General features: G+C 42.8%; 1 protein-coding gene across 5 annotated transcripts in view; it reads right to left on the reverse strand.

The window, feature by feature from the left end:
* top2b (DNA topoisomerase II beta) overlaps positions 1–16,353 on the reverse strand; it is a 132,114-nt gene that overhangs the window by 19,174 nt on the left and 96,587 nt on the right. For all 5 annotated transcript variants that reach the window (XR_009767230.1, XM_061664134.1, XM_061664132.1 and 2 more), the window contains 5 exons: positions 12,502–12,657; positions 11,081–11,164; positions 9,133–9,327; positions 6,232–6,358; positions 5,878–6,036 (listed from right to left, as the gene is read on the reverse strand). Coding sequence is in view for 4 of the 5 variants with exons in the window: in XM_061664134.1 (XP_061520118.1) it covers positions 5,878–6,036; positions 6,232–6,358; positions 9,133–9,327; positions 11,081–11,164; positions 12,502–12,657 (721 nt within the window). In the remaining variant the exon portion in view is untranslated. The remainder of the gene's footprint in view (positions 1–5,877; positions 6,037–6,231; positions 6,359–9,132; positions 9,328–11,080; positions 11,165–12,501; positions 12,658–16,353) is intronic.

Here is a 16,353-nt window from a genome sequence, read left to right on the forward strand (position 1 = left end):
TCTTTTACTACGAAGCCACTCTGTTGTAACACGTGCAGAATGTGGTTTGGCATTGTCTTGCTGAAATAGGCAGGGGCGTCCATGAAAAAGACGTCACTTGGATGGCAGCATATGTTTATGTAACATCCCAACTTCATTGGAATTGGGGTTGTAGATACCGGTGTCTTGAAGTGTGCAAAGTTGCTGGACACATTAAGCAAGCAGCTACACATTTCCATCAGTATTAGAATCAGAATCAGAATCATCTTTATTTGCCAAGTATGTCCAAATCACACAAGGAATTTGTCTCCGGTAGTTGGAGCTGCTCTAGTACAAAAGACAGTCAATTTACAGAACACTTTGGGAACATAAAGACATTGACAAAAAACAATTGTGCAAAAAGATGCAGAGTCCTCTAGCACTTAGAGCAGTTCGAATGACTCATATTGCAATAGTCCGGTGCAATGACCATTGTGCAAAGGGCGCTGAGACTTCAAGGAGTGTATGCGGTTTAAAGTGACGAGTAGTTCGATCATCTGGGACAATGTCGGTTGTGCAAATGTTACAGATACTCCTCAATCGGTGTGCAAATGGACCAGATGCTACTCTGGCATGAGTGGCCAGTATATGCAAATAGTGCAGCATGACGAGACAACTACAGTGAGTGCACGAGTAATACATAATTGGCCCCACAGAAATGTGACAACGAACTCAAGTCAAAAAATTGCCAGCTTGTTGTAATGGAATTAGAGGTGAGGTGTTTAAGAAGTTGATCGCAAGAGGGAAGAAGCTGTTGGAATGTCTACTAGTTCTAGTTTGCGTTGATCGGTAGGGCCTACCTGAGGGAAGGAGCTGGAAGAGCTGGTGACCGGGTTTCCGAGAGGATTTTGCACGTCCTTGTCTTAGTTCTGGCAGCGTGCAAGTCCTCAATGGTGGGTAGGGGGGTACCGACAATCCTTTCAGCAGTTTTGATTGTCCGTTGCAGTCGGAGTTTGTCCTTTTTTGTAGCAGCACCAAACCAGACTGTGATGGAAGAACACAGGGCCGATTCGATGACAGCTGTGTAGAACTGTCTCAGCAGCTCCGGTGGCAGGCCGTGCTTTCTCAGAAGCCGCAGGAAGTACATCCTCTGCTGGGCCTTTTTGAGGACGGAGTTGATGTTGGTCGCCCACTTCAGGTCCTGAGAGATTGTAATTCCCAGGAACTTGAAGGTCTCGACGGTTGACACAAGGCAGCTGGACAACGTGAGGGGCAGCTGTGGCGAAGGATGCCTCCTGAAGTCCATGATCATCTCTACAGTCTTGAGCGTGTTCAGCTCCAGGTTGTGTCGGCCGCACCGCAGCTCCGGCCGCTCCGCTTCCTGTCGATATGCAGACTCGTCACCGTCCTTGATGAGGCCGATGACAGTGGTGTCATCTGCAAACTTCAGGAGCTTGACAGTCGGGTTCGCTGAGGTGCAGTCGTTCGTGTAGAGAGAGAAGAGCAGCGGAGAGAGGACACAACCTTGGGGCGCCCCGGTGCTGATGCTGCGTGCGGATGAGGTGGCCTCCCCCAGCCTGACCTGCTGTGTCCTGCCCGTCAGAAAGCTGTAAATCCACTGGCAGATGGCAGGTGAGACATTGAGCTGGAGAAGCTTGGTTGAAAGGAGTTCAGGGATGATGGTGTTGAAAGCTGAGCTGAAGTCCACGAACAGGATCCTCGCGTAGGTCCCTGCACTGTCGAGGTGTTCTAGGATGAAGTGCAGTCCCATGTTGACTGCATCATCCGCAGACCTATTCGCTTGGTAGGCAAACTGCAGGGGGTCCAGCAGGGGACCTGTGACACTCTTGAGGTGGTCCAGCACGAGACGTTCAAAGAACTTCATGACCACAGATGTCAAAGCGACAGGCCTGTAGTCATTCAGACCAGAGATTGCAGGTTTCTTGGGGACTGGAATGATGGTGGAGCGTTTGAAACAGGATGGAACTTCGCACATTTCCGAAGATCTGAGTGAAGACTGGAGCGAGCTGGTCCGCGCAGACTTTGAGGCAGGATGGGGACACATGGTCCGGTCCTGCCGCTTTGTTAATCTTCTGTTGTTTGAAGATGCGTCTCACATCCTGTTCATGGATGGTTAATGCAGAAGTCAGAGGTGTGGTTGTGGTCGCGGGTGCGGCCGGGTGAGTGTGTGGAGTGAAACTGTCCTTTTCAAATCTGCAGTAGAAGGTATTCAAGTCGTTGGCTAGTGTGCTATTGGTCTCAGCTTGGGGGGATCGTCGCTTGTAATTAGTCAGCGATTGGAATGCATGCCAGACTGATTTAGAGTCGTTCGCGCTAAACTGTTTTTCCAACTTTGCTGCATAGATCCTCTTTGCAATGTTAATTTCTTTCGTCAGCTGGTTTCTAGCTCGATTATACAGGGCCCTGTCCCCGCTCTGATATGCATCTTCCTTAGCTTGGCGAAGCTGCTTAAGTTTAGGAGTGAACCACGGCTTGTTGTTGTTGAATGTCCGAAATGATTTTGTTGGTACACAAACCTCTTCACAGAAACTGATATAGGATGTGACAGTGTCCGTATATTCATCCAGGCTGCCAGCTGAATTTTCAAAGACACTCCAGTCTGTGCAGTCTAAACAGCTTTGAAGTGCCATCTTGGCTTCATTGGTCCACTTTTTGACTGTTTTCACTGTAGGCTTCGCACATTTAAGTTCTTGCCTGTACGTCGGTATTAAGCGAATTAAGCAGTGATCAGACGAGCCCAGGGCTGCACGAGGTATAGCACGGTATGCGTTTTTTACCGTCGTGTAGCAGTGGTCTAAAGTATTATTTTCCCTGGTAGGACAGTCGATGTGCTGCTTGTATTTAGGGAGTTCATGGTTGAGTTTAGCTTTGTTAAAGTCCCCGAGAATAATGAGGGGTGAGTCCGGGTGTTTTTTTTCAATTTCGTTGACTTGTTCGGCGAGCGTTAGCAATGCGGCGTTCGTGTTAGCTTGAGGTGTAATATAGACTCCAGCCAGTATAAACGATGCAAACTCACGTGGCGAGTAAAATGGTTTACAGTTCAAAAACAGCGACTCCAAATGCGGGCTGCAGTGTGTGCTGAGCACCGTGACGTCCGTACACCATTTTTCGTTGATATGGAGGCATATCCCGCCGCCCTTCGTTTTCCCCGATGATTCCATGTCGCGGTCCGCTCGATGAATGTTGAAGCCGGGAAGCATGACGGCGCCATCGGGTACAGCGTTGCAAAGCCAGGTCTCCGTGAAGCACATGGCCGCTGAACGTCCAAAGTCTTTACTGGTCTTTAACAGAAGATGAAGCTCATCCATTTTGTTGGTAGGGAGCGTACATTCGCGAGGTGGATCGACGGGAACGCCAATCTGTGTCCTCTCTTGCGGAGTTTCACCTGAATGCCGGCTCGTTTCCCTCTGTGGCGCTGCTTCCGCCTCCGTGCGCCGAAAACCGCGGACGCCGCTCCGGTGAGTAACTCGGGGGAAAAAACTGAGCGGATTTTCAAAAGTTGGTGACAGAAAGTCCGGAGTAGCCTCCTTGATGGTTAGCAGGTCTCCCCTTGTGTAAGTGAGTCGTGTAAGGTCTCCAAAGACGGACGAAAAACAAAAAAACAATTCTAGAGAGCGCGTTACCGAGGCGACCACACTGGTCGGCGTCATCTTGGATTATTATTATTATTATTATTTCCATGAAACTATAATGAAGCATATCAGCCCCGATGGCAAGCCTGGTCAAAAAAGTTTGCATGGTTTAAATAAAGGGCTTCCAAATTATGAACACCAATTTTCTTAGCAGCCCGCAGCATAGACTAAAATGAACATTAGACTCGGGGTCTTTATAAACAGCATCAATATCAAACCTATGAACTAAAAAAAGGTATTGTGTGTGAAACTAACCCAATTGACTTAATATTTATGAATGTTTCAGCTAAGAGTTAAATAGTGAGCACAGAGATGTGAAAAACTCATTGCCAGTTATAGAAAACGCTTGATTTCAGTTGCTGCTGCTGCGGATGGGCCAACCAGTTATTAGGTTTACGGGGTCATGACTTTTTCACACCGGGCCAGGTAACTTTGAATATTTTTTTTCCTTAATACATGAAATCACCATTTAAAAAGAGCATTTTAAGTTCACTTACGTTATATTTGTCTGATACTTACATTTGTTTGATGATCTTAAACAAACTGAGAAAACTATGCAAAAATATAACAAGGGGGCCCAAATACTTTTTCACAGAACTGTAAATTGCCCATGTGTGAGTGAGTGTGAATGGTTGTTTGTCTATATGTACCCTGCGATTGACTGACAACCAATCCAGGGTCTACCGTGCCTCTTGTCCAAAGTCAGCAGGGATAGGCACCAGCTCACCTGTGACCATAATGAGGACAAGCAGTATAGAAAGTGGATAATACTACAATAATAATATTCAATCTGCGTTTAAAAAATGGACAAAATGGAAATTTTATAGCTAAGGAAGCTGGCTGTTCACAGAGTGCTGTGTCCAAGCATATCAATGGAAAGTGTGGCAGGAGAAGATTCACCAGCAAAGAGACGACAGTGGGCTTCAGCGGATTATCAAACAGAGAAGATTCAAGAATCTAGCTGAGATCCAGAAAAGTGGAATGAAGCAGGAGTCACATTCAGACGCATCTGGGAGATGGGCTACAACTGTCGTGTTCCTCGGGTAAAGCTACTTCTGAACCTGAGCCAACGTAGGAAGCGTCTCAACTGAGCCAAGGAGAAGAGGGACTGGACTGTTGGCCAGCGGTCCAAGGTCCTCTTTTCCGATGAAAGTAAAGTGTGCTTTTCATTCGGGAATCAAGGTCCAAGGGTTTAGAGGAAGACTGGTGAAGAACAGAACCCAAGCTGCTTGAGGTCCAGTGTGAAATATCCACAGTCAGTCATGATTTAATTTTCAATGTCCAGAGCAGGTGTTGGTAAACTCTGCTTTCTTAAATCCAAGGTTACCTCAACTGTCTACCAGAATGTTTTAGACAACTTCATGACTCCTTCTGCTGAGGATCTGTATGGAGATACAGATTTCATCTTTCAGGAGGACCTGGCCCCTGCCCATACCGCCAGAAGCACCAAAACCTGGTTTGATGCCCATGCCATCACAGTGCTTGACTGGCCAGCCAACTCGCCGTATCTAAACCCCATTGAGAATCGATGGGCTATTATCAAGAGGAAAATGAGGGGCACCAGACCCAAAAACAAAGAAGAACTGACAGCAAGCATCAAGGAAATCTGGGCTTCCATAACTCCCAGGCAATGCCACGGCGCATCGAGGCAGTAATTAAAGCAAAGGGATTCCCAAGCAAGTATTGAAGATGAACATATCCTTTTGAAAGTACCGTATTTTGATTGATTTAAGGCGACCCTAATTTTTTTTTTTTTTTTTGATTTAAGGTGACCCTTTTTTTCTACAAAAACAGAAGTAAATGGTGATTTCTTGATTTCGTGGGTTTTATGAGCTGGAAGCAAAATGGATGTAAAAATAAACAAATAAATACTTGAAATTGTTTAAATTGTGGGCCCTGAAAGCTAAGAAAGTTTCAGTTTTTGAAAAGAATTACGGAAATAAATAAACTTGTACATGATATTAAATTTGGAAAGGGGTCTGTACTGTGTGATCTAACACAAACATTGTAGCTGTATCTTAAAAAAACCCCACAAATTCCCAATTTTTTTGTTTTAGTAAATAACGCTGTTGTAGCAGTCTTGGAAACATAATTTTCCATACAATAGTTTCCATTTTCCATACTTTTCCTGACCTGGAAATGTATGAAATCAAATTCCATACTTCCATGCTCGTGTAGGAACCTGTTAATGCTCACACTCTGATCACCCAAGACACACAATGCTATGTTATTCATACTAGACTGGCATTTGAATGGTCAACCATACCTGATGCCCTTTGAGATTTGGTCTGTCTGGGGATGACAGGCTGACTATTCTCCAGATCACTGTCTGAATTGGACTCATCTTCAGACCAGGGATTTCTTTTTTTCACCTTTTTTACAGGAGTTCCTTTGGGTCCTGGTGTTTTTCTCACTCTGGGAACGCCTGCATGAACAAACAAATGCATCTAAAAATGTCATTCATTCATTCATTTCCCATATCGCGACTCCTCGCTAGAGTCGTGGGCGTGCTGGAGCCTATCCCAGCTATCTTCGGGCCTTGAACTGGTCTCCAGCCATCGCAGGGCACATATATTTGATGCCACAGCCAAAGCACCAAGAGTCAGTGTAAAATTCTAACCTGGTTCTTTCTTGTCCTTCTTTACACGTGGATTCTTTGGTTTGACTACAGGGCTTTCGCCTGTTGCTGCATCTCGGCCCAAACCATCCTCATCACCCTCCAACTTCAGGGCTGGGTCTGAGTCGACCTGAAACGAAAACACAGCGTTTAACACCGCTGAGGGACTTGTTATTCTCACAGTTTTTCACCTCATGTTACCCAATTAGAGATGTAACATTCCTGGTTGAACTCAACAATCAATAGGCCTCTGGGAGGAAATAATGTTGTAAACTCTAAACACATAGTTGGAAAGACCGCATTATATAACACCAAAGCACATCACATGACTAATGCTTCAAGGCACTGGAAATGTCTATTTCTAATCTATTCTGTAAAAACAGCTTCACTGCAACGCATAGGATTACAGGTTTCTCGACAGAAGTGTAAATATATCTGTAGTTTTTTTTGGACGCTATTTTGCAGGAATATTCAGAATGTGTGAATGTTTTATTAATTGTCTTCTTAAAGAGGAATTAAACCCCAAAATTGTTAAAGCAAGAATATATCGTATGTAAGCACTCGTCAAAACTAGTGCTTACTGCCATGATGAGTCACAATTAGGGTTGGGCATCGTTTGAATTTGAGCGATTCCGGTACCGATTCTTCATTTCGATTCCGGTTCCAAACGATTCTCGACTCCGATTCTTTTTAGGGGGCTGGGTCAACAAATATTGCATGGTTTAAATAAAGGGTGTCCAAATTACGAACATCCATTTTCTTAGCAGCCTGCAGCTTCAACTAAAATGAACATTTGACTCGGCCTTCTTTATAAACCAATGAACTCTAATGTTGCTTCAGCTAAAAGTTAAATCAGCATTGTTAAAATAGTTATTTTGGTTTATATAAGTTTTAACTTCACTTGATATTTTAAGTATGTAGCCTTTTATTCTGAAGAATACGCACCAGAACTCAGCATTTTGGCACTAAAAATAACTTCCCACACCACCGGTAAAAGCCCAATATAATCTTAATCCAAGTGTTGCACTGAGGTTAGTTAAGAAACACTTTTGTTTGCCGCGGCCGTTGGGCACAAGCATGTCTTTGTGTGCGTTCTTCTTTGTTGGTTTTCGCCACTTTTTTCTTTGGGGTCTGCAAACTTTAGGAACCGAACTTTTTTTTATTTGAACGATTCTGGGAGAACCGGAATCTTAGTCCACGTTCCAATCGGTTCTTGATTCTCGATGCCCAACCCTAGTTACATGATGCTCAAAATTGTTGACAATTCATTTATTCGTTGCCAGGATCGTTTATTTTCATTTTAAGCTTTGTTTTTCTCTCAAAAGTGCTTGAAACCTGCCAATGCTGGCTGCATTGCCCTGTGGTCCGCTTGCACAGTAGTGGTCTTCCTGGCCAGCCGTGCCGTACCCGGACAACTACGGTAATGTGTCCTATCAAAGGCAACGCATGTACATTCGAAATGAATTTGAACTTGTTCATATCTCAACCGAATTTCATGAGGTTTACTTTTTGGTCAACGACAAAGCATGTGCGATGAATACAGAACATTGGACAAAAATGCAACCTACGAAGGGTTATTCCCAGTTCCCTTGCTGTGATTGTACATGAACACTAAAACAAAACTAAACTTAATTAACTCAACTTAACTAAACAGTTACAAATCTTAAAGGCCACAGTATCGCTTTAATTTAAATATCTAACCATGTTAGGAATGCTGGTACGAGCTGCAAAGTTTACGTTAAGTTGAATATACCATTACCAGATCGACATTGAAAATAAGAAATGGATATATGTATGATATGATGACTTGACTAATCGACTATCAAAATATTCGTTTGTGTGTGGAATTTTGGTATCGATCTGATACCAAGAGAATACAGGGCTCGTATCGTTTTACTTGAAAAGTCATGATCACTGAATAATTCTGTGATTTTGCCTTGCGTTAGTTGATTAGGATTATGGTAAAACACAGCACAAAGTTTTGAGGCAATAAAAATGCTTTTTTTTTTTTAATTAACTACAACAATAGAAACATTTTTAACAATTTAATAATAAAAGAATTAGAAAAAAAGTCACTTGTCAAAATAACAAAGAAAAAAAGCAGCAATGTAACAAAAAATATAAATCTAGCAATGTCAACATCACAACAAAAAAGTACCTTCCAATACAATACATCACGCTAGTATCGATCCGATACCAATACTCACCTTGGTATCGATAGTATCGATATTTAGATCAATGCGCCCACCCCTACTACAAACCGAACCGACACAGTCGAACCGAACCGTTTTGCATACGGAAGAGTAAAAGCATTGCACATCTTCTTGATGCGAAAGAGATCTGCAAAAGGTAATCAAGAACAGCTGTATGTAGATGATGAGGTTTATGATCATGGTTGATTGCGTAGCTTTTGTGCATGATGATCTTTATGATGTGTTCTGTTATAAACATACAATTTGAACATGTTCAAATTCTTAAATGATGAAGTGATTTATCAAGAAGTGTATAATTATTAAGTACAACTATATAGAAGAAACACGTAAGGAGCCACATCTATCAGCGCTGCTTATCTCAACTTAGATTGTTTGTGTTTTGGAAAAATAAAATACATAGAAATAAATAAAAAATAAAATAAGACTTGCTACTTTCAACAATTGGCAAAAAAAAAAAAAAAAAAAATATTGTGAATATTTATATAACAGAGAAATATTTTAAGATAAAAACACAGGCTTGTGTTATTTTATTGATTTGATGCATACTGTTGAGTGTTTTTGAGAGAAAGGTGGGTTTTTATTTGCTGTAGGCCTACTTGAATGAAACTCTTAAGCTGCCACGTGTGCAATCTTTCACATAAAAGACAACAGCCTCTCACACGTAATATGGCTTCTGAATAAACACGTTTACCTTCTTCTTTTTAGTCAATTTCTTGGATGCGTCAGATTTCAGCGGCTGAGATGGAGGATCCACCCTGCGGCCAAATGGTGACGGCAAGGTCTCCTCGAGATTCAGCTTCTTTGCTTTGGGTTTACCAACTTTACCTTTCACAAGTTTGATGACTTTCCCTAAATTATGCTCTTCTCGCTCAAGTGCCTCAAAATTCTGATGGAAAAAACAAAAACAGCCATTATTTACCAGCATAGTGTTCTTTATCATACAGTGCATCTGTAAAGTATTCACAGCGTTTCACGTATTCCATATTTTTTTTATTTTGTTTGCTTCACCCCAAAATGGAATAAATACATTTTTTCCCCCCTCAAAATTCTACACACAACACTCCATAATGACAACGTGAAACAAGTTTTTGTTGTTGTGTTGTTTTGCAGATGTATTACAAATAAAAAAAGTACATGTAAGCATTCACAGCCTTTGCTCAATACTTTGTTGATGCACCTCTGGCAGTAATCAGAGCTTCAAGTCTTTTTGAATATGACGCCACAAGCTTGGCACACCTACCTTTGGGCAGTTCTGCCCATTCCTCTCTTTGCAGCACCGCTCAAGCTCCATCAGGCTGGATAGGGAACGTCGGTGCACAGCCATTTTTAGATCTCTCCAGAGATGTTCGATTGGATTCAAGTCTAGGCTCTGGCTGGGCCACTCAAGGACATTCACAGAGTTGTTTGTCTTAGCTGTGTGCTTAGGGTCGTTGTCATGTTGGAAGGTAAACCTTCGCCCCAGTCTGAGGTCCTGAGCACTCTGGAGCAGGTTTTTTGTATATTGCTGCATTCATCTTTCCCTCAATCCTGACCTTTCTCCCAGTTCCTACTGCTGAAAAACAACCCCACAGCATGATGCTGCCACCACCATGCTTCACTGTAGGGATGGTATTGGTCAGGTGATGAGCGGTGCCTCGTTTCCTCCAAACACGACGCCTGGAATTCACATTCTCATCAGACTGGAGAATTTTCTTTCTCATGGTCTGAGAGTCCTTCAGGTGCCTTTTGGCAAACTCCAGGCGGGCTGCCATGTGCCTTTTACTAAGGAGTGGGTTCTGCTACCATACTGGCCTGATTGGTGGAGTGCTGCAGAGAAGGTTGTCCTTCTGGAAGGATCTCCTCTCTCCACAGAGGGCCGTTGGAGCTCTGACAGAGTGACCATGGAGTTCTTGGTCACTTCCCTGACTAAGTCTCTTCTCCCCCGATTGCTCAGTTTAGACAGGTGGCCAGCTCTAGGAAGAGTCCTGGTGGTTTGGAACTTAATGGAGGCCACTGCGCTCAAAGGAACCTTCAAAGCAGCAGAAATCTTTCTGTATCATTTCCTTGATTTGTGCCTCGAGACAATACTGTCTCAGAGGTCAACAGACAATTCCTTTGACTTAATGCTTGGTTTGAGCTCTGACATGCACTGTCCCCTGTGGGACCTTACATAGACAGGTGTCTGCCTTTCAAAATCATGTCCAATAAACTGAATTGACTACAGGTGTAGGAACTTCTCAAGGATGATCAGCGGAAACATGATGCATCTGAGATCCAGTTTGAGCTTCGTGGCAAAGGCTGTGAATACTTACTATATGTACATGTGATTTCTTTGTTTTTTTTATTTTTACTTGCAAAAATTTCAATAAACATTTTTTCACATCATTATGGGCTGTCATGTGTAGAATATTTAGGGGGAAAATTTGAATTGACAAAATTTTGGAATAAGGCTTTAACATAAAATGTGAAAACCACTTCCATTTTTTTTTTTGTATCAACTGCATCCAACCTCCCGCAGCAAACTTTTCCTTGTTTAAAAATCCATACCTAAAAGAGCTTAAAGGAGCGTTGTCAGCACCTTGCATTCGGAGGCAGCCGTAATTTGGCCGGGTTGAATCTTAACAGCTAAATAACGAGACACATTCTGTAGAAACACTTACATCTAACTCCTCAATGAAAACTGCCAAGTCCTCCTTCCACAGATCCTCTGAACATTTCTCCTGGATATTCTGCAGCTCTCCTGTCTGCACAAGAGCAAGAATAGATTGATAATTGTTTGTTGATTGTTTTTATTTGCCTTTTGTTGAGTCAGGGTTCTTCTTGATTGGCTATATTCCGTTCGACGTCACAATACACCGCGTCATGACTGGGGAAGTTGACTCTCCCCCCACACACATGAAGACTTTTGGGCATTGTTGCCCCCAACTTGTTTGGGACCCTAAAATCGAGACGAGCCCACTCTTAACACACATCAGCCCGAAGGACAATCTTGTAAAATTTAAGATTGTCTGGCATTTGACATGATTGGTCAGCAAGGGTCAAAATTGGTAGAAAAACAGGCCGACTTCTGTTTATGTGTGTACCGGGCCTAAGCTGACTCCATCTGTCAACCTTCTCTTAGGTCTTCCTCGAACTCTCTTGCCTGGCACCTGCATCCTCATCATCCTTCTACCAATATACAGTTGAACCCTGCTACTCGCGGAGGATAGGATTACTAATGAATGTGACGTTTGATATTTGTCTGGAGCTGGTGAGTGGCTTTCTTTAGTAAGACCTTTACAACGGCGATTTTGAATGCACCTGGAAAAATGTCTAGTTTGAAGTGAAGTGTAAATGATTGTCAATACATAGCTTGATACACTGTCGAACACCCGTTTAAAAGGAGGCTGTGGGCACAGGATAAATACATGTGATGGAAAAATGATAGACGGTGAAAACTTCTGTCCTCAGTCTAGCCTCCACTAATCTTTCTCATAACTTTGTATGGCTCACCAACTTTATTCTTCTATTTGATCCCACAACACTGAACGTCACTCTTTTTCTTAAAAATATTCTCAGGGGGCGTAATAAAAACCCGTGCCCCCAAGCAGGTTCTTATATACGGACATTCCGTAGCATTTGACAGCTGTGCTACTCTCTCTTTCTCCTGATCATCATGTTAACCAACTCCCTAGTTTTTCCTGTCATGGTCCCAACATTCAAAGTCCCTACTTTCAGTTTTAGGCTCTGTGCTTCTCTCTTCTTTTCAGGCCAATGAATCGCTTTCCACCTCTCCATCATCTTTGACTCACATGAGCTGAGTTACCACAGGCACCCTGTAGGTTAACAGCAGCGATGACGGTTCTTGTTAATCCAATCCGGTGATCCCGTTCTCTATGAATTCTTTGGATGAACGATCATACTGTATTTGTTTGGCCGCTTGCTTGCTTTGATGCAACTCAATGCATTTACAGTATCTGGGCTTGGGACCTGCCTATAGTTTGCACTGGCTTGTGCCCTCCCGGATGGCTGCATTCATAAAATTAAGACTAATAATGATGATCAGTGTGCAGAAGAGAAAAAGAAATGTGCTTCACCAAACCTTCTGGTCTCTTTGTTTCAGGAGCTCCTCCACCTTCTCTTTCGTCAAGCACCAAAGAGACATGTTGAGGATGTAATTGAAATTTGGGCCAGACGAAGTACCAGAGAGCAATGAGCTGTCGCTGTCATTTCCATCGTTGTCGTCTTCTTCTTTAGCCTGTGAGAGACAAAAAAAATCCTTAGAAGAAAAAAATCCAATGTAAAGTTTTTCTTTTCAAATCATAATCGAATCAACTCGTGAGGTGGCAGAAGATTCTCACCTAGGGCTGGCAAAAAGGGGAAAAAAAAAAGATCACAACTATTTTTTTCATATCGTCTGCTCTCGATTTTTTTTTTAAAATGAACTTTTTTTTTTTTTTCCTCCCCCAAGTGGCCGCTTTTAAACCATCTGCACTGAAAAATAAAGAAGCTAGAGAGTAGTTCAACATTTTATGAACGCCTTTTGTTAACAATTTTCACTCAACAGCGCAATGAAAGTAGAAAAATATAATTTGAAGTCCTGAGTATTTTTGGAGGGACAAGACACAAAATAAACACACTGCCTCATCTGGGATAATGAAGACACCTTGGATTGTAAACACTATCATTCTCCAGCTATGATACTATTGTTGGTTGCTTCTATTATTGCTATTTTCAAATGTCCATCTTCTTTAACAATAATACAGATTAACTAGTTCTGCCACTTTATCCCACCTGAATAATGATGACACCATTGACTGCTGCTTTGGTCTGGCGGCCTCACCGCTAGCAGTGGCTAACTGCTAATGCTACGTGTGGTGTGCAGTGAGTGATACGCTGTACTGACTGTGCTCACATTTTCATTCTTTCCACATAATCACTTGGATGATGGTGGAACTTCTTCAAATTAATAAACGGAGTGTTGCCCATTTTTGAGGGTGCCAACATACATTGCACATTAGCTAGTTAATAGCATTGCTCAACATCGCTTTGGGGATGCCACCACACAATCGGAGATGGAAACCTGCGTACCGGCTGGCCGCCTCCATCGCTGGTCTGGAGCACGGGAGAAGAGTGGCCGCCGAGACTCTGTATGACGACGGCTGAGTCGGACCCAGAGCTTCGATTTTGCCAGCCGTGGAGCCGCGTTTTCTGTCTAATCCCACAACTGGCAACCGGAAGTGGAGCAGGAAAAGGTCTAGTCTGATTGGCTGATTACGCACATTCCCGCCGTGTTAGATCGAGTAAATACGCAAACGGTTGATAACCAAGACTGACGGAAAATGTATCACGATCTTTGATCTCGATCATATAATCGCCCAGCCCATTTCTCACCAATCGTGGACATCATCCAATTGTTTATGTTTGTACAATGGAACCTCTGTTAATTTCCAAGTAGGGCTGTCGCAATTGCTTTTAGAATCTTCAGATTATTCTAATGATTATTCCATTGATTAATCGTATATAAATATATTTTGCATTAAAGTTTATCAAAAATGTTTACCGTTTATTTATCGATTGTTGTTGTTGATTTGCTATTGTTTAATGATTAAACAAAAACAATTAAAGAACAATAGAGCAGGTTGTGAGTACATCACTCCCTCGTGGGATATACATGAGAGGGAGTGATGTATATTATTATTATTATTATCGGGGCCGATATTTGGGATTTTGGTGCAAATCGGCATCGGCCTTTTCTTAATCCAAAATGCTCTCAGTATCACACACACGGGACAGAGAAGAGAAAGTTTTAGCAAATGGAGACGGTCCAGGCTGCAAAATATACGGTATGTTTCAAAAGTAAGTTAAGGTAGCAGACTCGACATGAATTATAAGACTTCCTAGTACTCTTAAAAAAAAAAATATATATATATATATATATACCCTTGTTTTCTCCCACTTCCCAAAAACATGCATGGTAGGTTGATTGAAGACTCTAAATTGCCCGTAGGTGTGAATGTGAGTAAGAGTGGTTGGTTGTTTATGTATGCCCTGCGATTGGTTGGCGACCAGTTCAGGTTGTACCCCTCCTCTCGACCGAAGATAGCTGGGATAGGCTCCAGCACGGCCGCGACCCTAGTGAGGAGAAGCGGCTCAGAAAATGAAATATATATATATATATATATATACACACCTCCTCCACCCCTCTCATTTATGGACATATATTCTGTTTTACTTCGGCTAATCTTTATTCCTCTCCTTTATAGTGCATGCCTGCATCTTTCTAACTGTTTCTCCACCTGCTTCCTGCTTTCATTGCAGATCACAATGTCATTTGCGAACATCATGGTCCATGGGGATTCCAATCTAACTTCATCTGTCAGCTCATCCATCACCACTGCAAACAGGAAGGGGCTCAGGGCTGATCCCTGATGCAGTCCCACCTCCACCTTAAACTACCCTGTCACACCCACAGTACACCTCACCACTGTTGTGCTGCCCTCGTACATGTCCTGTACTATTCCAACATACTTCTCTGCCACTCCAGACTTCTGCCTGCAATACCACAGTTCTTCTCTGGGTACTCTGTCAAAGGCTTTCTCTAGAACTACAAAGACACAATGTAGTTTCTTCTTAAGTTCCTTGTCCTTCTCCATCAACACCTTCAAGGCAAATAATGCATATTGGTACTCTTTGTAGGCATGAAACCATACTGTTGCTTGCAAATACTCACTACTGTCCTAAATCTAGCCTCCACTACTCTTCCATAATTTCATTATGTGGCTCATCAACTTCATTCCTCTATAGTCCCCACATCTATGCACATCATTGTTCTTAAAAATGGGCACCAGCACACTTTTTCTCCATTCCTCAGGCATCCTCTCACCCACAGCCCCCTCTCCGAGATGCTTCCATTCCTCTGCAAGTATGTCATGACGACCAACTGCCTTTCCATTTTTCATCCTCTTTCGTGCCTTACAAACTAACTTCCCCTTCTTAATCATTGCTGCTTCCTGGTCCACCACAATTGCAAGGCGCGAGTACTCTTCTCTCTCATTTTCCTCATTCATCAACTCCTCAAAATATTCTTTCCATTCATCCAGCACACTACTGCCACCAGTCAACACATATCTATCTCTAAACTGCTGCACATCCTTCCCATCTCTATCCCTCTGTCTGGCCAACCTGTATAGATGTTTCTCCCTTTCTTGGTGTCCAACCTGGCATACATGTCATAACATGCCTCTTGTTTGGCCTTTGCCACCTCTACCTTTACCCTATATTGCATCTCCATGTATTCTTGTCTCCTCCCCTCATTCCTCTCAGTGTCCCACTTCTTCTGAACTAACCTCTTGTATTATTCCCTGTACTTTGAGGTTCCACCACCAAGTCTCTTTACAAGCAGAAGATAGAACAAGTACTCTCCTGCCTGTCTCTCTAATCACCTTGGCTGCAGTGGCCCAGTCTTCTGGAAGCTCCCCCTGTCCACCAAAAGCCTGTCTCATCTCTTCTCGAAAAGCCAAACAACAATCTTCCTTGCTCAGATTCCACCACATGGATCTCTGCTCTGTCTTTGTCTTCTTAATCTTCCTCCCCGCTACCAGTCATCTGTCACACCACCATCCTAAACTGTCTAGCCACCCACCCTACCACTAATTTACAGTCAGTAATCTCCTTCTGATTATATCGTCTGAACAAGATGTAATCCACCTGCGTGCTTCTACCGCCGCTCTTCTAGGTCACCCTATGTTCGTGCTTCTTCTGGAAAAAAGTGTTCACTCCAGCAATTTGCATCCTTTTTGCTAAGTCTACCACCATCTGTCATTCCAAGTTCCTATTGAGTTGGCAAGATTACATATATTAACATTTATAAGGTTGAAGGGATTTCCTTGAAAACGTATTTATTGTTCCATAACTCTGGTTTAACTTCTCTGAGATGTCTAAAAGCAGCAAG

This window comes from Phycodurus eques, chromosome 20, assembly GCF_024500275.1.
Source record: "Phycodurus eques isolate BA_2022a chromosome 20, UOR_Pequ_1.1, whole genome shotgun sequence".
Lineage (NCBI taxonomy): Eukaryota > Metazoa > Chordata > Actinopteri > Syngnathiformes > Syngnathidae > Phycodurus > Phycodurus eques.